This window comes from Cygnus atratus, chromosome 1 (assembly GCF_013377495.2).
Source record: "Cygnus atratus isolate AKBS03 ecotype Queensland, Australia chromosome 1, CAtr_DNAZoo_HiC_assembly, whole genome shotgun sequence".
NCBI classification, from domain to species: Eukaryota; Metazoa; Chordata; class Aves; order Anseriformes; family Anatidae; genus Cygnus; species Cygnus atratus.
In genome coordinates this window covers 181426508-181447948 of record NC_066362.1, presented here as the reverse complement: position 1 = coordinate 181447948, position 21441 = coordinate 181426508, and the positions used below count along the sequence as shown (strand labels likewise).

General features: G+C 40.3%; 1 protein-coding gene across 1 annotated transcript in view; it reads right to left on the bottom strand.

The window, feature by feature from the left end:
- Positions 1-437: 437 nt before the first annotated feature.
- FOXO1 (forkhead box O1) overlaps positions 438-21441 on the bottom strand; it is a 64384-nt gene continuing 43380 nt past the window's right edge. The window contains exons 2-3 of the mRNA XM_035542553.2: positions 4343-5699; positions 438-3967 (exon numbers count right to left, since the gene is read on the bottom strand). Coding sequence (XP_035398446.1) covers positions 4356-5699 — 1344 coding nt within the window. The 3' untranslated portion in view covers positions 438-3967; positions 4343-4355. The remainder of the gene's footprint in view (positions 3968-4342; positions 5700-21441) is intronic.

Sequence of the window (21441 nt, the reverse complement as noted above, 5' to 3'; positions counted from 1 at the left end):
AGAGTCAGGCATGGATTCTTCTTGCGTTTAGTCTCAACGACTTGTAAACAAGTTACTTTTAGCACTCTATGTTGTGATAAAACACTTGTAACGCAGCCCTATGAGGTTCCTGTACCTGCTACACTTCCAATTCCAGAAGTAATTCCAAGACAAATTCCTTTATACCAAGTAATGGAAATTTTGTTTAACTATTCTGCAGTTAGTGTTTGCTTGTTAATATGGTATTATCTTGTCCAGACACAAGACTTGGTACCATGAGGTATTTTTCCGTATAAAATTGCTAATGCCATCAGGATTGTCCAAATGGGATCATCATCATTAAAAAGATTACATGGTAAGGAAAGTGATTACAACAACATCTGAGCAGAAGGATTACTAATCACAAGTAGAATCCCGGTACAAATCTCATTCTCCGTATACAAGAAAGGACACAAAACCTTTTAAACATAATTTATATACATTTATGGCTTTATACAACAAACTGTCAGGGATTGTTCTCATGTGTCTGTAAAAGTACATCAGGCACTTTTCTGAAAATATCCACGTCTGAATTTTAATTCTGCAATGTGACTAAGTCAGAGCAGTGAAGCGTTGAAGAGCTGTCACACCACTCGCAAGTAGAGCTAGCAGTATGTACATGCCAATCTTTCATGATATTGCTGGTTTGTGGAACACCCTCAAAAAGGAGGCCAGTTTTAATGCCAAGTAATTTGTTTTTTGTTTGCATAAACCATGCTGCATTTTACATTATGATTACCAAAAAAAAAAAATAATAACAATGAGAATACCTTATTTAAAATCAGTCATAAATTAAGGATCCTAGCAATTTCATAATGAAAATAGGAATTTCAAATCAGTAAAAAAATAAAAAAGTACTAACATACATCCAGTGGTTTAACAAGTGCAAATTTTATACTGTTTTATAATTGGTCCAATTTTATCTTCTCTTCTTAGGGATGCTCTGTTGACTTAAGCCAATAATAAGCAATACGAGTTTTGCTTATAAGTGTAGGCAAATTGTCAGTTTATCAAAGCAGAGCTTTCCAATTAATGCATCTACTACCTAAACATATATCATATAGCTATATTATGGAAACAATACATCTTTATATTTAAAATATCTGAACAGCTCTATAATACAATAAACTTTTAATAACAGTACAAACCAGAGAAAAGTCAAAAACAAGGCTGCATAGGTAAGATCATCCGCACAATTCACAAACCAATCATTTACAACAATTCTGACAAACTAAGTTACTCCAGAAACTTGGTACTTTTACTGGAAAAGGATTTATTACTAGAGGTCACATAATGTTTTTTTTCAAGGCAGACAATATGCCCTTCATCAGACTTCACAGTATTCAGAATTACAATTGCAAAATATTAGAATGGCACCACACAAAAGAAAATAAATTTGACCACACAACCCAAAACCTCTGATTATCTACAACTGTTTTCTGTCAGTAATTAAAAGGGGCTTCCTACAGACTGTTGTAACTTAGGAACGGCTACATTTATGTTTTTCATAGTTATAAAAGGAAATAAAGAAAATATCTGTATGCAGGAATTTATACAGTAGCAGTAAATAATAAACAGGAGGTATATTGTTAAATATAGCATGTTCAGCTGCAACCCCATGGAGTATTAGCATTAGGTGCTGCTTTCTTGGCACACAAAGGTGAATTTTGTGACTATGTTGGCCTATGTGTATCAGTGCCCATGTGGGAGCAAACATTTTTGCACATGTAGCAGAAAGAATGGTCTCCAGAAACCTACTTGTGAGCCCTCTGCTTGTTCCATTGCCAGGATTTACCATCGAGTCTCAGAGACTACAAAGTTGATGGCGGAGATGCTATTAGAGAGATTTGCTGTAAAAGCACGATGCTTCATTGAGGCTTCAGCGCTACGAACATTTCTTTTGCTCAAGAGAAGTTCAAAGACCTCTGCCACACTGGGGGAGATCCTATATCACAAGACAGCCTAACATCAGCCTCTGGAATTGCTGACAACTGTAATAAGATATCTAAAAATTCAGACCAGCTGTAATTAGTAGTGATTTAAGCCCGACAGGGAGCTAAATGCTAGCACATCAATAGATATATTGAAGAGTTTTAGGAAAGTCATAACAGGATCATTAAATATATGGCTTGTTGCTAAACTTCATTTTCTTGGCACATCCCATTTCTTTCTCCACCATACTCCATCACTACAGGAAAGACGAGTTTAAGTTAGAACATTTTCCAGTTGTGGGGTACATAGGTAAAACAAAAATCAGTGAAAAAATTTTATTCCCCTGCTTCACAACAGCCAGCCCTAGCACAAAAACTGTTAATGTTCATCCCATCGGCTCCAAAGATTTCTCTAACACAAATGTACCAAACAATGGAAAGACAGGTGAGGCCCATACTCCACACATCCTTGAAAACTGCATCATTTAATTGCAAAAAAGTCAGAAATCACTTATCCAAGATGCAACCCTGAAAATGCTCTGGTCAATGTGCCTACTCAAACAAGGGCAAGTGTTTCCACAGGAACAAGGCCTCTACCATTAATGCTCTCTCTAAGGTTCTTGTATTTTCGACCTACTTTTTCTTTCTTACTCAAAAAAATAATAATATTTTTTTCTCCTGGAACAGGGGGCAACACAAATTTTAGACTCCATTCAAAAGCAGTACTTTTGCTGCCTTAAACATACCACTTGTCAAAAGAAACACCAACACTAGAACTAGTGCTAATTAATAAAAATGGCAATTTTGTCATTAATTTTACTAAAATTATGAATTTTCTCGAAATGGTCCTGCTCTTGAGTGTACAAACATTATGAGACCTCCATGAAATAAATATAAATGAGAAGCATTGTACAAGCACCTAACAATGAATACTTAACACTTTGTGGTAGTCAGAGTTAAAATGATAGTAGAAGCAGATGACATTTCTAAAAATGCATATATAAAACTGATTAAATATTTCCTAAACATAAAGTTGTCTATATTTATACATCACACAACAAAAAAGGGACAGAAATGTTTTGTATTCAAGATACTTATTAAGCTTTTCCTTTATTAGCACTCCCAAGTGCTAGGGAAATTTATAAAAACATGTACTTAATCCAGTTAAAATACTGTACAAAATGAATAGGTTATGAATGCTGCCCGATCTCAGAATTATTTTTTTAAGTTGCCTATGTAACAAAAGTAGATTTTAATTATAAGAAAAATAGCTTGGAAAGTATTCCAAAAATTATCTTAAATCCAACAACAAAGTCATTAGTCTGACAATGAAATCCAGATATATTCTTGCATAAATTTACATGAATACAGGTAACTTACCAAATGGCATTTAACCTACTGTTTGTTGTGAATAGTCAGTGAGTTTATTAGGATCATATTAACAGGCTGTTCTGTTCCCATATGAAATGTGTGGCAATTTTAAGTAAAATAAAGCAGTTCATACTGCTGCAAGGCAAGTCCACAGTTATCTCAATTCATCAGAACACAGGTAACATCAATGAAGGTTAAACTTACTTAGGGCATGAGATCATCACAGTATTCTTACAAAAGTTTATAAACTTTTCTTGGACCAAAACAGATAGTCTTAAAAAACAATTCTTCTTCTACAGATCATACTGTACAAAACCGAAAGCACAACATGATGTAAGTAAGAGTCTTTGCTGTGATTATATGGTGTAGTGAATTTGGCACTTCAGAGTAATGAAATTTCCAATGGCACAGTTCTTATCTACAGCAGCACATAACCTGCAAACCTTGGGCAAACATCCTGTACAGGAAAATACTCTGTCTGCTGCCAACTCTGACGAAAGGAAGAAAAAGAGAAAAAAAAAGACACAAAAAAAGCTAGTGCATACGCACAGCTCTGTCAAGAAAATTAAAAAGGAAGCTGAAGGACATCTTTGTACTGCTTTTCTCAGTTCCTGCTGTCAGACAAGTCTGGAGAATTTAACCGTAGCCTAGGAAAAAGAACAACAACAACAACAACAAATTAACATTCACACCAAAAGATTAATTCTATTAAAATATGCGCAAACTAGCTTTAAAATAACTTAAATGGGGAAAAATTGTTTTCATCAATTGTTAGTTACCAGAAAGTTTTTTCGTTTAAAATATTAATGGCAAAAGATTGCTGGAAGTACAGAAGTCAGTACGTGGCAATCCTAATGCACCAGTGCAAACCTGCTTTACAAACTCATAAAGGACTGGAAAATCACTGACTATAACAGAGGCATTTCACATGCCAACACGGGCGATCACCCAGATTTTAAGCATTTGACATCTCTTTTCCCTTTAAGCTCTTTTTCAGATTTATTATAAAAAGCACAGCTTACCTCCTACTACATCCTAGCCTGACACCCAACTGTGTGTGGTTGTCTTTACGCTGTGCTGAAAACTTTGGTTAGGCAATACACTGTCAAAGTTAAAATCTAACGTTTCTCCATCCATAAGGTCATTACGAATAATTGACTCCATGTCACAGTCCAACCGTTCAATTAACATGTCATCTAAGTCACTGGGAAGCTTCTCCTGGTGGAGGGAAACGATTCCCACCCTTCCATAGCCGTTGCAACTGTTAACAGGGGCATATGGGTTCATAGCATTCATCTGCATTGGATGACTCATAGGCACTTGTAAAGAAGTCTTCACTGTCGACAAGCGATTTAGACCTGAAGTATGTGACATGGGGTTCACTGTGTGTGACAAGGCACGACCATTAACTGCAGGTGTTGGCTGGTTATGTCCTTGGTGAGGGCGGGTGTTAGGGTTCATCATTTTGTTGTGGGGTGGCTGACTGCCATAAGCTGGCATCACCGAGTTAGTGACCATCAGCACACCTTGGCCCAGCGCCCTGCCACCAGCCTGGGAAACACCAGTGTCTACTGATGCCAAGATATCGTTGTGCGGAGGAGAATCAGAAGTCAGTAACTCCTTCAGAAGTCCTGCAGGACAGTTATATTGGCTCATCGATCCATAGCTTGATTTACTGTCTTGAAGAGTCTGCATAGGAATTTGGGGCAAAGAGTTCATGCTAGCTTGAGCATACGTAAATTTCCTGTAGTCTGGATTTGGTGAACCTATACTTGTGGTCGAGGATGCAAATGAGTAACCTGGTGTTTGCTGCATCAGGGTAGCAGATGAAGACTGGGTTGACACAGTCATTGACGTATTAGGTGACAAAAGATTAAGGTTATCCAAAAGATTTTCCATGTTCTCTGAATTACTCATCTCTGAAAGGCTGGGTAAAGTAGAAGTCATTTTGGTGGCTGATGATGGGTATACCATGGAGTGCACATCCCCGTCTCCAAGATCATCTTGCTCTGGCAAAATAGGAGAAAGTCTTCCACTAATTGTACTAGCATTAGAGCTAGTTCTAGGTCGAAATGTACTCCAGTTATCAAAGTCATCGTTGCTGTGCGAGCTGGGGCTTGCAGGCCACTTCGAGAACTGCGATCCAGGGCTGTCACCATTTCCTTCTTGACCAGACTGAAGGGATGCTTTTTTCTTGGCAGCTCTGCCTCTGCTTTTTGCAAACTTGCTGTTGTTATCCATGGATGCCGCTCGCCTCCTCGGAGACTTGCCACTCTTTCCTCCTTCAGGATTGAGCATCCACCAGGAACTCTTCCCTGTTCCCTCATTCTGCACTCTGATGAACTTGCTGTGCAGAGACAAGTTGTGACGGATTGAATTCTGAAAAACAAAATAAGGTGTAAGAGCACAGGATGCATTTCTGAGGGCGTTGAAAGAGAGGCCTCTTATAATGTTACATGTGTAAGAGGCACTTCAAAAAAAATTATTTCAGAACTGAATCCTTCATTCAGCTACATTTCCGAATGCCATATTCCTAACCGTGGTCCCCAGTTATATATTCATCTGTACAAAAGGAGATACTTAACATGCTGAACATTACATACATTTCAGGAAAGTCTTTCACATCAACTCCCCTTACAAGAAAACCTTCTGCAATGAACAGGACTTCCACAGCATGCTAATACCCTTGCTTGCACAGTTTTAACTCTTTCAAATGAAGAAAAGATGCTTCTTTTATGGCATGTTTTTATTTGCTTTTGCAAACATACTCTCGTTTCGCTAGAAAACATAGGGGTAATTGTGAAATGGTAAAACATGCCAGTCTGGAAATATTTCTATCAGTGCACCACTCAGAAGTGGCTAAATCTTGCAGAGAGTTGCCAAATTAATTTGTCTGCCATTTGGCTAGATCACATCTGACATTACAAAAAGTTAAATAAAAGTACTGAAGTAGTTGATTCCTCATACAGGAGGAACTACAGATCCCTCATAAAAGAGACAAAATATATCAGAAGACAAAGAAGACCAATGAAGATCTCATTATCAGCTTCATTCTGATGAGTTGAACCTGATTGTGTTTAGAGATTTCTTTTATTATTATTTTATGCAATGTTCAGGAATGCTAGATCCTTTTGTATGGTCTTTATAATGGGATCTCATCATGCACTTCTCTAAACCCTGCAAACATGCCAGCCCATACATATTGCCACTGAACATTACTGAGGCTTATATTACTTGTGTTAAGTGAGAAAAAACATACAGAAAATCAGCTGAGGACTAAGTTCTAATTTTTGTATGTAAAAATCACAAATTGCCTAAGAAATCATGAGGGAGAAAGGAATGCAAATAGCACAGACAAAACTGCATTTAAAACTTCAGTCTTAAAACCATCTTTCTCTTTCAAAATCAACATTTTAACAATCAATGTTGACCCTTGTAATATCTGATGGCACAAGATATCTTGTGCCAAGACTGACCAGGGAGTACTCGAGCTTTTCATTATCTCCTGCATTTCCCAAGCCCAGAATGCCACCTGTGACAGAAGCATCTCCAGAAATGGGCCTTCCTTCACCTTCTCTATTCTACTTGTCCTCCTGTGCACACTTAGTTTCTCGAAGATACTGCCAATATGCACATCTTGCCTCATTCTCAATACATCCAGCTGACAGAAGGAAAGCAGCAACAACCCTAAGAAGGAGCCATGCCAGGTGAAAATGGTCATCTAATGGGGCTTGCCTCCAACCAGAGACCTGAGGCTCAAACTCTCTGCCATGGCCATGGCACACTGTGGACTGTGGAAGCTCAATCAGCCAAAGCAGGCCTGACCATCTGCAGAGCTCAACAAGAAAGCTTACTCTGGGGTCAAAGAGGAGACCTTCAGCAGATAAGGCAGCAAGAAGTCCTGGACAGGACTGTAACACCTTATATGCAACAGTACCCTGAGAATACCCCCAGAGGAACGCAGCCTCACACCAAACAGGTCACAAAGCCCTCCTGGACAGCAGAAGATGGCAGAAAGCAGCCTTATGGCAGAGTGTGGTTCAACCAGCACAGCAGAGAGTCAAAGCATCTGCCTAACTTCAGAAGCCTTTCCAACCTCTCCCTCCCATCCAGAGAACCATCTTTAACAAATTATCCCAGTTAAATCAACACCAGTGACGATTTCAGCATTTCCTCATTTAATTTCGAAAGGAAGCCAATCTTTCTGATATTAACTAATTGCCACAGGACTGTGTCTCTTCACTGCAGTCAGTCTATACTAACCCTGCAATCAAAAACTCATCTTCTATCTAGTGACAGGGCATTAGGGAAGGCCTTGAAATTTTATTTTCACCACATGTGGCCCTGTAAAAATATCATCTGGGGCTCGCCTCTGCATAGCTTTAGGCTTGCGAATGCTCAGTGCCTCACAGGGCTCAAGGCAAGCATCCGCCTTCCCCACCACCTGACGTTTTAGTAATGCAGTGTTAGCACTGTGTCAGGAGGGTAAGCCCCAAAATCCGTCTCTGGACCTGCCCGTGGCTGTGGTTGAAAGGGCCAGGGAGGGTTGGGAGCCAGCCCCACCAGCCCTTTGTTTTCACTGTAGGGCCACAGCTGAATTAAAGGCTGACACAATTCCAGATTTAGCAATGTCGCAAGAAAGTTGTTCTGCACGTCTGTTGATTAAAAAACCTCCTGCGCCAGTTCATTTTTTTATTGTATTTTGTAAACATACCCAGTTGGCTCAGGCTTACTGTTTACTATCAAAATAAGCATATCGAACACGCAAAACATCAGGCAGTAAAAATCCCATGCTAGTGCTCAACTCTCTCTCCTCTGCAAAAGAAGTGTTAAATATTTAAGAAATTACTGCTATTCCTTAGTCATCAAAAATATCATAATCTGGTATTATTGTACTGAGGACATCTGAGGTCGCTCTTTGAGTAAGAGAGCTGTCTCCTAACACTGCCAACAATGAAAAAAAAATTTTCCTAACAGGAAAAGGTTTGCGGCCCAGAGCTTGTTACATAAATTCCTGTTTTTCACGCAGCCAGCAGGACATTAAAGAAGCTATGATTTACTAACTTGGAAAAAAGTGTTGAAGAGGTAAATCTTGTGAAAATATGCACTGCTGTTAATGATGTTGTGTCTACGAATCTTTGCCAGACGCAAACATGACCTGATAAAAAAGTATAGTTTCAGCAGTGGATCTTGGCAGCCGGAGGAGCGGCACCGCCAGCGGCAGCCCTGCCGCCTCAGCACGCTGCAAGACGCTTCAGACCGCGGCTTTCGGCAGGACTTTGAAGCAAAGCCTCTGAAAGCCTACCTGAAGGATACAGAAAGCAATCGGCTGCATCTCCCGCCAGGTTTCCATGCTCTGGCAATGCGTGCCAGGTCATTCCGAAAGCATCCCTGCTGGAATTTTATCAGACCCACATTACGACTCCAGCAGGACTGCTGCCACCTGTGGGGTGTTTCCTGGGACTGAGTTTGTGTCTTTGAGATGAAGCTCTGGAAGCCTCTGCTCCTGTTTGGCCTTCAAACTTCATCACGTACTTCATACTTCAGTCATACTTCAGCAGAATGACTATCAGCTATGGATATGATTATCGTTCCTTGCTGATTAAGAGCCAAAATATGCAAAACCAATATTTGCTAAATGTAGTGTAATGAGCACATACCAGCTAATAAAACTAATGAGGCCAAGAAAATGATTCATTTGAATCTACACATTTATATCGGTCATCTGCTTTTCCAGCATTTCTTGAGCTGAACCACACTGTAGCAAGAACACCCAGCTTGTTCTTCTAAACAACAAATAAACTCAAACTGCTTTACATTTTAAAATAATAAAAGTCTGAGACATTTAATCCCTGGATGCCAGTAGCAATGCTGATGTCCAGTACTGTATTTAAACTCAAGAGGTACTTATATTAAAACATGCAACCTAAGGTTACCCTGACTAACTGCTGAAAAAGTCATATCCCTCTTAAAATTGAAGTATCTATTTTTTTAATTTGTTTTGTTTGGTGTCTTGCTGAAAAGAAACACTTGAAAACACAGTTGCTTTATTGAACTTGATAACATCGTAGGCCTTTACTTAAAGAGAGCCCAGGCAGTCACACTGGCCATCTTTTGTCCACCGCATTCCTTCAAACATGGATGGGAGAGGAAAGCAGAGCAAGAGCTCCTGTGTAAACCTACTGCAGACCTCACCAATAGTCCAGGCTCACTGCAGACTTCCCCAGGATCAGACTGTGGATCTGTCAGTATCTGTTAGTGTTGAGCTGTGAGACTCAAGTGATGGAAAATCCCATGAGGGTCCATACTGAGCCTCCTTCACTCCCTGTTCAACTACAGTACTGTGATGGCCACCAAAAAGGGACAGCAAGGAACGGATGCAACAGTTGGCATTTTTTACAAGAACAATCTCATATCACAGATATCTCATATCACAGATCTGCTATCAAGCTGCAGATACTCATGGTATTGCAATAAAGCACACCAGAGCATCTCGGAAAATATATTCATCAGTAACTATCAACAAAGGCAGAAAGAGTAGACCTCTGGAGGCAGATGCAGTCGTAACGAAGTGGGAGACAGTAAGGTAAGAGGAACACTGCATCCGCAATACACAGGTCAAGTATTTGTATTAAAATCAACTGTCCCAGTTGCCCACCAATTTTTCATTCGGAAGACATTTCAGCAGTCCACTGCTTCCTATGCCTTATTCAAGGGGATGGTCTGCACATGCTGCTAGTCAGTGTGCACTGCCATTGGCTGAAATGGCTGCAAATGCAGATTAGGGTACAGTATCTGACTGTAACTCTCATATCTCTCCAAACAAAATCTGAAATAGATTTGGAATGTGGAGAGAAACTGTCAGTAAATATGACACTTCAAGACTGCTTTTGCTATGACCCTCTCAGATAACTGTAAATGGGGGGGAGGGGGGGAATGAGGTGGAGCAGGAGATTGCTTATTTATTTTAATTAAGAGTAGGAGAACATTGCAACAGGAACATGCCTGGTAAGAAAGTCAGGCTTGAGGACTGGTAGGATGAAAGTTCATCGACTCATCAATTAACGTTATCACTGTTGAGAGGTGCATGCCATGAACACTGTTGGCTGATACGTGTCAGTGACCAACATTACTGACATCTTACAGAAGGAAGCAGAAGCAGCAGAGTCCCTCTGTGGAAAGAGCACTAAAGCAAAAGGGAGACCCCAGGATTTCCTTATGCTGTCACAGAGGACATCAGACCCGTCTCTCAAGGTCTGTGTCTTGGAACTTCACAGCAGTTCCAGATGTTCCAATCACCCTCCTCCTGGAGCCTCAGCCACTCTACAATAAGTCATAAAAAAACCTCCTAGGAAAGTATGCAAAGGACTGTCAGGACATGCTCAGAGCTCCTTCAGCATTAACAGCCAGACAGCAGCAGGGGCTAACCATGGCAAGTGGCACCACGTGGCATCTGCTCAAGGCTAGGTTAGACCATGCCTGGCAGAATAGGCAAGTCTGCTTGGAATAGTTTTGATGCCTGCAACCCCTTTGCTGTGCTTTCCAACCATCTTGCCAAGTTTGCAAGGGCATGGTGAAGAGGCAAAGGGGGAAGGAGTACATTGATAACTCCAGATGTAACAGGATATCTTTAGGCATGACAGTCTGCTGTAAGGCTATCCTCTTTGTCTTAACTATGAGATATGAAAAGTTCAGACGCAGATACTGTATATCGTGCTTAGGCTTGGCTCAGAGCTAGTGTTTGACACCCAAAAATGTTTGGTCAAATGATAGCGCACTTGTTCATAAAAGAGCCTTAGGCCATATTTCTCTCTCAAGAGGGTTCCTGATACAATGTTCACCAACATGACCACACATCTGGCTGCAGTGTCAGAGGTTTCAATTGCTAATGGAATAGCTATCTTTGCCACCCAATTGCTGCATTCTTTTCTTGCTCAGAAACCTTCTCAGTTGTCTGATAAGAGCACGGACAGAAAGCATGTCACTTACCCTCAGGTCAAACAGTCATATTTAGAAGAGGCTGGCAATTTGCCACCTGCAGCTGCATGAAGGTGGAAAGGCAGGATTTCCTCCCAAACAGGTCATGCTTTTTTAGGTCCTTTGTTCTTAGGGGGGTGCCTTTGTTTGACTTCATTTTTATCCTGCGCTGTCCTATAGCTAAGAAGTTTCAGCTGGAAAAGGTGCAGAAACACTTCAACCCTCCTATGGGGACCTCGTACTGTATCTCTGGGCTTTTCATTACTGACAGTAGCAATAGCGAGAGTCTTTCCCAGAGCACCACCCATGAAACATCATCTCTGAACATGGAGGTACTTTCACAGGCTGTTTCATTTGATGAGATTTCAGCAATCCCTTGTTCCCTGCGTGAATGTACAAGAATGTAACAGACTGTATATTACCACTGTATGATCACTATACATGGACAGAAGAGGCATATTGTGCCTCTTATTTCATTGGTGTTAATCTAAGTCCTGCTCCTTCTGCAGTTAAGTCCGCAGATTTATACCCTATTGCATTTCCTTTCCACAGCTGTAGAAGGGTTGGCCATCCTCCAGGTTGCATCCTATTGCCCCACGTGGCACCAGGGACTGGAGGGGATTTCACAACCACTGGAGCTTTCTCCTCTGAAACATAATATGTAGTAACAGAAAATACATGCACAGCTCCAGACAGGGATGTTTAAGGGACTTGGCTATGCATACGTACATGTCAGAACCAGCAGCTCTACTGACACGTATTTGAGTAATTCCCAACCACGACTCCCAGATACATTATTAATCTTAATTTTAGGCAGACTCATTTAAAGCACTTTTCCATAATAGCAGTTTGGACATTTCTAATAAAATGGCAACACCTGCCTACTTTCTCTACACGACCATTTAGAAAGGATGAGTATAAAACTCATGAACTGTGTAATACATAAAATAAGAAGCGTACATACAAGGCTAGCACACACCTGGAGACTGCTCCAGTTGAAATGACCCCCAACCCAAACTTCTCATGACCACCGTTCTGTACTCTGAGTCTATAAATACATTTATTTCTATAATAACCACACTACAGGCATGATACAATACCAACACAGCACACACCAAATATACAAACATTTGTTAGCCTTTCAAATACAAGGAAACTAAGTGACACTGATTAGGAAAAACAACAGACGAAAATGCATATGAAAATTGAGGGATATTTAAAAAGGGGTTTGTCAAATGGAACTTCCTCCATCTCTGGCAAAATCATCTGGGAAGCCAAGACAGATAACAGGTTTGTCTAAAAACTATCAATTTTAGGGATGAAAGGGGTGAAAGAAAGGCAACATTAAGAAAGCAACACAGTAATATAAAAACATAAAAGCAAATAACCACCAGGATAAAACAAAAGTTGTGAAGTGTAGAAAATAAGGGAAGACACAGATATCAGATGAAAAAAATAATGCAAAGCTAGCAGGGGTGACTATGTATTTTGTGATCTAGACAAATCCCAATATTGCCATTGCAAAACTGAAGCTTCAAGACTGCTGTTCGAACAGACAAAGACAAGTGTTTGACAAAAAGGGGCTTCCTGTTCATAGATAGACAGTTCTGTTCTCCACAAATATGGAACATAAATATATGTATATGCATATATTTATGCATATATGCTTCTGATGAAGAAGGAACATTTCCTAACTTCATTAGTGACAAAGCAAGCCAAGACAAAGCTTCACTGAAGAGGGACATTTTGAAGTCAGTTTCCCCTGATAATTGGGACCTCCTTGCCTCCTTCTTAAAGCTTTCTCAGACCTTTGGCCTTCAGAACCAGCCTCTGCTGCAAACACGTCAGTAATGCGAAGCAGCAGAGGAGGAGGACGGGCACACAACCTGGATGCCTTGACATCGGTCCCAGGTGATATAATAGAAAATCTGACAAACGACTCAATTAACGAACCATCAGAGGTAAGGGATATGATTATTACCTTCCAAAATAGCCCCACAGAATATTATCACATGTACCAAAAAATGTATCTTTTGAAGAATTTACCACTTTTCTCAAGAAAGGTAAGATAGAGAAGACCTGCAGATACCCCGATGCCACTCTGAATAACAGCACAGCCAAGATTAGCACTACTCAGTGCCTCTAGTGCACACTCATCAAAGGGATTAAAATGATTAGAATTATCTGTAGTGCAATAAGCCATGAGGAAGGCCGCTGTGATTTGCAGCAGACCGGCGGCCCCGTTACAATTGCTCACTGCAGGCTCTAGTACAGCAACCATGAATGAAGCTACGCAGGGGACGCAAGCACAGCAGCAGGGGCAATAGTTTGAGGCAAAAGCTGTTGCTGAATGCAGAGCACAGACAGGTTATTGTAAGGTAAACACAAATCACAATTGTAAGTTTATTAAAATAAATACAAATATTTGGAGTAATAAAGTAGCAGCTCATCCATACGATGCCAGAATGACTAATAATGTCAAATTTCATTCTGTGACTATCGTAAAGAGAGATCGAGGGGTGTTTATTTTTTTTCAGCCAGTGGGAATAATTACGATCGGTAGGACAAAAAATGTTAATCACTCGTTTCCTGTTTAACAGACAGCCTGCTTCACCTCTGCTACTCTCCACGGTTACACCCAATTCATCACAAAGACTGCTGCACTGTTTATAGAAAGCTTCCCTCTTTTCTCTTTTTAAATCTAAGCTGCCTTTTATTGACATTCGTTAGCTCTAATGAAGAGGCACAAATGTGTATACACGCTAAATATATCAATACCAATTAGACCAGCAGCTGATGTTATAAGGAGCACTAGAAACACGTTCTCACAAACAAGCAGCACAAAGGTGAGAAATAGGCCAAAGTCTCTGCGTAGAGCACGGAGGTGAGAAAAACCATAGTCCAAAAATAGGGCTCAATTTTTGCACGGGCTTTTGTGGACATTCAGAGAAGTTCCAGGAAAAAAAAAAAAAGAAAAAAAAAAGAGAGAGATTACAAAAGATTACTTCAAAGGCTTTAATAGGCTAAGTTAAACAAATGGAAAGATCCAAGCCTCTGCCTGAGTATTCACATAAACTTTGCATGTTAAAGGCCCTGGATAATGACCAAAGCAGTCATTTGCCACTTGCCTTTGTAAAGGCACAAGCAGACCTAACCCTAAATATTTGGTTTCAATCGGATGCTTCACCAGGGAGCCACACATCTTCTCTTCATCTTCATGGATTAAGAGCGTTTGCTTTCATAAAACCATCTATAACCCAGAGGGTTAGAGTAATTGTCATGAACTGATGAATTTACGAGCAATGGAGAGGCTTGAAGACTCGTTTCACCTGCAACAACTCCCACTGCCTGACCACAGACCTCTTCTTAAGGAGACACAGAAGGAGCAGCCACCGGTTTCCAGCCGTGGGTCTGCGGAGAGAGCCAAGCACACCTGCAGCTCTGCGCCCGTGACTCCCACAAAGCACAAGAGAAGTGTTGGGGTTTTCGGCAGAGAAGCCACCAAGCCTGCCTGTACTTCTTACCTCGAGAAGCAACACACCAAGAGGGATGTACAGTTACCATAAAGTAAAAAGTTGGGTTGACTTTGTGCAGATTAAAAGAAAAAACAGCCAAAAACATATACTGGTACCAGTATAACAGAAGGAGTTTTTCTTTTCCTTTAGCAAGCAAGCAAAGGAACCAAATTCTCTGGACATGGGTGTCACTGAATACTAGTTTTTCAGAAACAAAGAGTCAATGAAAGCAGCAAGCTTCCTTTGCAGCAGGGTTAGCTGTGCCCCACAGGAAATCCCTGGCTGAAGGAAACTGCAAGTCTTGTAAAAAGAAGGGCAAAGCCTTCCATTTACAGGCTGAACAATATCTTACACTACATCTCACTGTGCATTTGATCTCTATTTTGGCTAAATGAAGTGCAGTGATAGGCTACCAAGATGTAAGTGTAGTCCCCAAAACTACAAAAAGGAAAATAAAATAGAGTTGATTTGTTTTGTTTGGTTTCAGTGCATCTTTAGAGGTTCTTTACCACACCTAGTGGAAAAGATGCTGAATGTCTTACATTTGTAAGGGGACAGTGTCCATTTCGGAAAACAACCCTCACCTAGTGTTGCTGATGTTGCTGTAGTAACCAAGAGAAACTGAGGGAAGAAGACAGGGACATTTCTCTTCCCTTTGGTTTCTTTTGTACATGAGCACAGTCCAGTGTATGAAGTCAGCATTTTTACTGTTTATTTTTCCTCTCACCGATGCTCCCCGCATCCATCTTGCACATTAAAAGAAAATATTGTTTTGTTGTTAACAAAATATTAGTAGAAAAAACAGATTTATATGTTTTTATTAAAACAGCTGAAACAGGATCAGACTTAAGTTCTTGTTAAACTACTGCATCGTCTCCAGATACGTAGACAAATGATATGCAGTCAATATTCATTCATTTTGTGTTTTATTTCTCATATTTTTCTTTTTTCTAAAGTTACAAGAGGCAAGCACTGATTTCCAATTGCTCCTTTTTGCATGTCCTCAAGAAGCAGCACATATACTAGGTATTGTGTTTCTACACAGCTTCTTTGAAGACAATTTGTCTTGGTACATTTTTCCCCACTACGGAAGCATGCCAGACCACCAGCACAGTCTCTTCTGGAGAGCTCTTTCCAGTCCAAGCTTGGTCCCATAGCCCAACAGATTTTATATAGCATGATTTACTACTTCAATGCCCACAAAAAGCCATCAACCCAATTTCATTATAACCTTGAGCTATATTCCATGTGTACATTGCCCCCTCCACTGTCTGGCCAGTTGTGGCCACCCCTTTTTCAAATGCAGTGTGGTCTAAACTTAAAGGGTTTTCGTTTTATAGTCTCTCAAGGGGGTCTCAGGACTCTGAGGACTCATGACGGGTGGTTGCAATGTTCATGCCAGCATCTTCCTCTTGAATACTGCTTTCCATGACGTTCTCCAGACTGCAGTTTCAAGAAACGCTGGCACTCATCACTGTTTTTTATGACATCTGGTCAGTGTTATAAAGCCATGATCACCCAATCTTGCACAACGGGCAGCACCAACAATGAACCAAGTTACCTGTGGACACACTCACACCCCAGGTTTCAGCAGTCTATGGGAAGCAGAGCAAGTTTCTCAGAGCAAGCTGGGCATGCAGAGGAGGGAAATCTAAAGGAGAATTTCTTCCCTCACACCAGTTTTGGAAGCACTCCTATTTCCTCACTACTGTAGGCTGTACTCTGTACTTAACAGACCCTTATTAAATCAAAGGACTATTTACAATCTACGTACTGGCAAGTCCACATTCCCATAGAATGTCATCTGGCAGCAGTGATTTAAACCATCAGCTCTGTATTTACTTGCTTTCCTCTCTCCCAAACAAGAAGAGTAAAAAGGACAAGAGGAGAGCATGTCTTTTATTGACAAGAACAGAACTAATAGAGTAAGCCCAAGAGATTTGGTGCATCAGCATTTATCACGCCACCCAAAAATACTTTTAAAAAAAAGGAAAATATTACACTGAGGACAATATAAAACACGCTGGACACAAACTAGGAGAGCAGAGTGAGACATTGTTCTGCAAAAATGAGCTTTGTCAGTGAAAAAGAGTTTCCCAAATGCCTGTTGGTGCTCTTTACAGACCACAGCACTCACCTAATTAAAAAAAAAAAAAAAAAAAAAAAGACTGCTGAGTCTTCCTAGGAGATGCAGGAGATGCTAGGAAATCAGTCATAGGCTTGAGCTGAACAGGTGGAACATCCAAAACCACACTCAAGCATCAGAGTTCAGAGAAAAAAAAAATTGAGAAGCCTCCCATCCCCCTTTCCTAACCTCAAAAGCTTTTATCAGCTTTCTGATTAGGCTCCCTCCTCCTGGAAGGCTTGGTGCAAATTTCTGGGTAACCAAAGCCTGCCATGGTCCACTCATCCCTCCCTGCCTTTGTCATGAAGACGGGAAGGTGGAGGAGCTCTCCTCTAGCTTTCCCCAGCCATGCACTAAAGCACTATGGTAAAGCCACAACGGAGACAAGCGAGCTGAAGTATGCTAATCAATTCAAAGGGCTGCAGCAAGAAAACCTTAAGACACTCCAAAAGGACTTGCTCAGAGTTTTTGTCTCCTTTTGACATCTTTTTCTTAAGTACTGCAGTGTAGTTTTTCCTCTTGCAGATGCTCAGAGAGGCAACACACAGCCCCCTGCTCAGACCCAGAGATGCACAAGCTCTTTTCTGAGAGCATTTGCTAGGTCAGAATGGGGCACTCATCTCAAAAATAAAAAGAAATATTTAAAAAAAATCCACCCTCACAGGACACAAACTTACATCAGATTAAAAATAGCAGGAATGTCAGCAGTAGGAGCTGTCATTTGCAATAGCTATCAAGACAGGAAGTTATTTATTCTGTGGATCACATAAGGGCCTCTTTAAAAACAAGGATGAAACAGAAAAAAAGGCAACCAGGTTTACTGAAGCTTGTTTTCTAATATTATTTATCTAGCCAAGTTTGTTTATGAAGTTTTGTAATAATTTGTCATCGATACAGCTATGGATTTATGTCCACAGATTGATTAAGCTGCCGGCAAACTCCAGCAGACATCGCAACCCTCTTTTTTTTTTGGATTCTTTTCAGTTTTAAAGATATTACAGGGAATGTTTCCACATTATCATTTCGTTTTAAAAAAGAAATTAAAGTCTTCAACTTGGAAAGTCAGGCGTCTTCAAGTATTTTGTTTGTTGATTATTCATATAGTCATAAACTACACATGGTATTTGGCAGGCCATGCTTTCCTCTGCTAAAATGTTTGTTTTTACTTGTTCAGTTATTGTGTAGATGCTGGTCATAACATGCTTTAGGTTGTTTTGAACAGCAAGGAGGAAATAAGCAATATTTTACCTTATATCACACTGTAACAACATTAAATGCCTATGCAGCAATATGCTGCCTATTCAGTATTTTCAACTTTTCTTCCTGTCCACTGCTGACTTTTAACAGCAAGAAGATAATCCATAACTTTATACAGCTTTGCAACATTTAAACAAAGTTATGATTTGGTTCACATCCCGGTCAAAACAGAACACAAACAAAAAGGAGAAAGAAATAGGATATGTAAAAAGAAAATAAAATAACATAACTGTATTTGCTGGAGGTTGACTTATAAAATTATAGGAAAAACAACAAGGCTCTTCTAGAGTCAGCTCACAGCCACAGGCTTTGCAGGTAGCACAGGCCAGTTGGAAGAGGTAGAGCCCTGGCACAGCACTGTTTGCCTAGGTTCATCCTGACACTAAGGCAGAGAGTTAGAAAAGAGACTTGGAAGTCTGTGAACTCCATGCCATCCCCACTGCCCATCAGGTCTCAGTCTGCTCCTGACATTGCTACTGACCCATTGGGACTCCTAGGCATATGCCCTCTGGATTACCAAAAAGAAACATGTCGTTCCAAAAGTCACACCGATCTATACAAAACTATCTCAGCTCCTGAATTTTCAGAATTACATTTCAAGAATTTCTCAGGGATTTTTAATAGGGCTAAGATGAACATTATTTTTCAAGTATACAGTTCTCATGCAGCAGGATTTCCACCTCTGCCCCGTTAGAAAGAAACATGACTATTTCACTGCATGTTTCCTTTGGCCATCTTTGGGGAAAATACATGTTCATCATTTAAGAGTTTGAATTTTGGCATAGCAACATTTTAATACCTAAAGTTCTCTAAACAAGTAGGCTCCGATAACCAGCTTTTTTCTGTTCTTAATGGGCAGAAAGAATAACCCTACCTAAAAGCATCTTATTTTGGATCACTCTTAACATGAACTTTGAAAGATCTCAAATTTTGTAGGAGAATAAAAACTTCTGACACTTAGAAATGAAGATGTTTGGCAAGATAGCCCCCTGTTCACACAGACATCTGCAACCTACTTGAGCAAATCTCAGTGAACTACATCCATCCAAAAATCTTCTTTGGAGCTGGAACACACTTACTGACTTACCTGGAGAATATTTCTGGCAAGCCAGCAACAGACTGCTTTCCCTAGATTTTAAGTGTTTAACTAAATAAATGCACAAAAAGAGTTGCAAGAAAGATGCAGATCTGCATGTCTGTAAATCAGAATAGTTTGTGGACATTTTCTTGCTCTAAATGAACAAAGTTGCTTTATCAGCCCTGGAAGCATAGCAAATGGAGATTGGGCTGAGCCAAATTATTATTGCCAACTGGACAATAGTAATTGGGGCAAAAACAGTTTTTCTAAAGATAGGACCGTATGCATCAACCCACTAATTTTTCTTTTCCTTGTCTCCCACCATCAGTTGTACATATGCCAGGCTTAACATCAGGCATCACCATCTTCTACTTTTATGTTAAATTAAATTTAATCACGCCAGCTTGACAAAACTGCATCAAAGGAGCCTCACCAATAAAGCAATACTGTACTGGAGCCTCTGTCTGACAAAGCTGGTGTCTGAAGCATCAAAACAACATTGGTAGAAGTTGAAAGTAAGCATAAATATTTGCCGTTTATCTGCTTCTACACTTGAGCAATATTTAATGTATCCACTTTACAGTGCTTGGCCTTAATAATAATAGTAAAGTTTATCTACCCTACCCCTCCTCTCCCCTTTTCTCTTCCCCCACTCGCTGCTCCTCCACTGAAATAAAAATAATAAATTCAGAGCAGATAGCAACAGAGCCAAATCTTGGCTTTAACATTTAGAAGCTAGTCATTGTTTGCTACAAGCTCAAGTTTGTATGTCTTAAAGAGACTACAGTTAACAACTGCTCTGATTTAACTAAATGTTCCTCATTTACCTGGTAAGGAGAGGGAGGTGAAAGAAAGAACATTTCTTCCAAGGAAGGCTCTGTAAAAAAGGTACTTCCAAAACAGCTTTGGAGCAGTGAGTGAAAGATCTGGAACTAGTACCTTTATGATATCTAGGCACCAATTACTGTTTTAACAGGGTTTAGTACCACGTTATACACGCCTTTGAATGAAATCCTCAAGGCATCAGCTGAGTTCAGAAGCTATCACTTAAAAACTCATTATACACGTCACGCTCAAATAATGGAAATTGGTAAAAGGGATGTGGGCTCAATCCTTCTTTTTCCTCCTCCATCAATTATACAAGGAACCCTGCTTCACTCCTCCACTGCTGCCTACTTCCTTCAAAGACAGGCTCTCTGGGACATCTGATAAGGAAGCTTGGAGTTATCTTGCTCAAACAACAGCCATCCCCCACATCCCTCCCCACACATACATTCAACACCTTTGACTGATTTTCCAAGGGGAGCAGCAGCTGAGCAGTTTTGACAACAAAAAATACAAATTTCCTTGCTCTACATCTTTAAAAAAATAATGAAGTGAGATTTTAAACAGAATGGATGAAATCTTTAACAAGTCTCACCTATTTGTCATTTTCTTTAAGTATTGAAATGTGAAAACACTCAAGGATGAGCATGATCAACCAAAGCATTGAGATGTACAGTCACCCCTAAGGAGGATTGTAGAAAAGTCTCTAACACGTACAAATCCCCCAGCTGCAGCAATTTCTGCACTGTATAGTTGGCTAATAAAAACCACAGAAACATGTTTAAAACAGGTTCAAGGCCCTTTTACCTTAAGAAAGAAATTGCCAGAGCACAGCAGTGACAATGTGTTTGCTTCCTGGCACAGTTTAAGGGCACACCACAGCCTTTTAACGCCTAGCAGCTTGCGTGACTCCTCTTCATTGTCACAGAGGCTGCCCACTTTTGTCACTTCTTATAATTTATTTTTTTTTTATTCAAGACATACACATACCCTTTCTACTGTAGTTGTTTTCAGCTTGAAGCCCAACAGACCCCTGAGGCCTGTAAAATGCTTTTAAAAGCCTTCAGAAGGAAGTTAGGGAAGGTGAGCTCGGTTGTATGTCCTCTACGACTACAGTGGTGTTCCTGTAATCCTATACCACCAAAAAGAAAAAACGATTTTAAACTGCTGATCCTAGAAACAGAGCAAGAACCACCTCATATTAAACCCAGCCCCCAGACTTTGTCAAAAGGCTGATTTAGAGGATAAGCCCAAAGGAGATTAACGTGAGTAAAATGTCAAAGTACACTCAGACAGCAACAGCGTCTTGACAAACAGAGAAGGGTAATAAAACCCAGAACATTT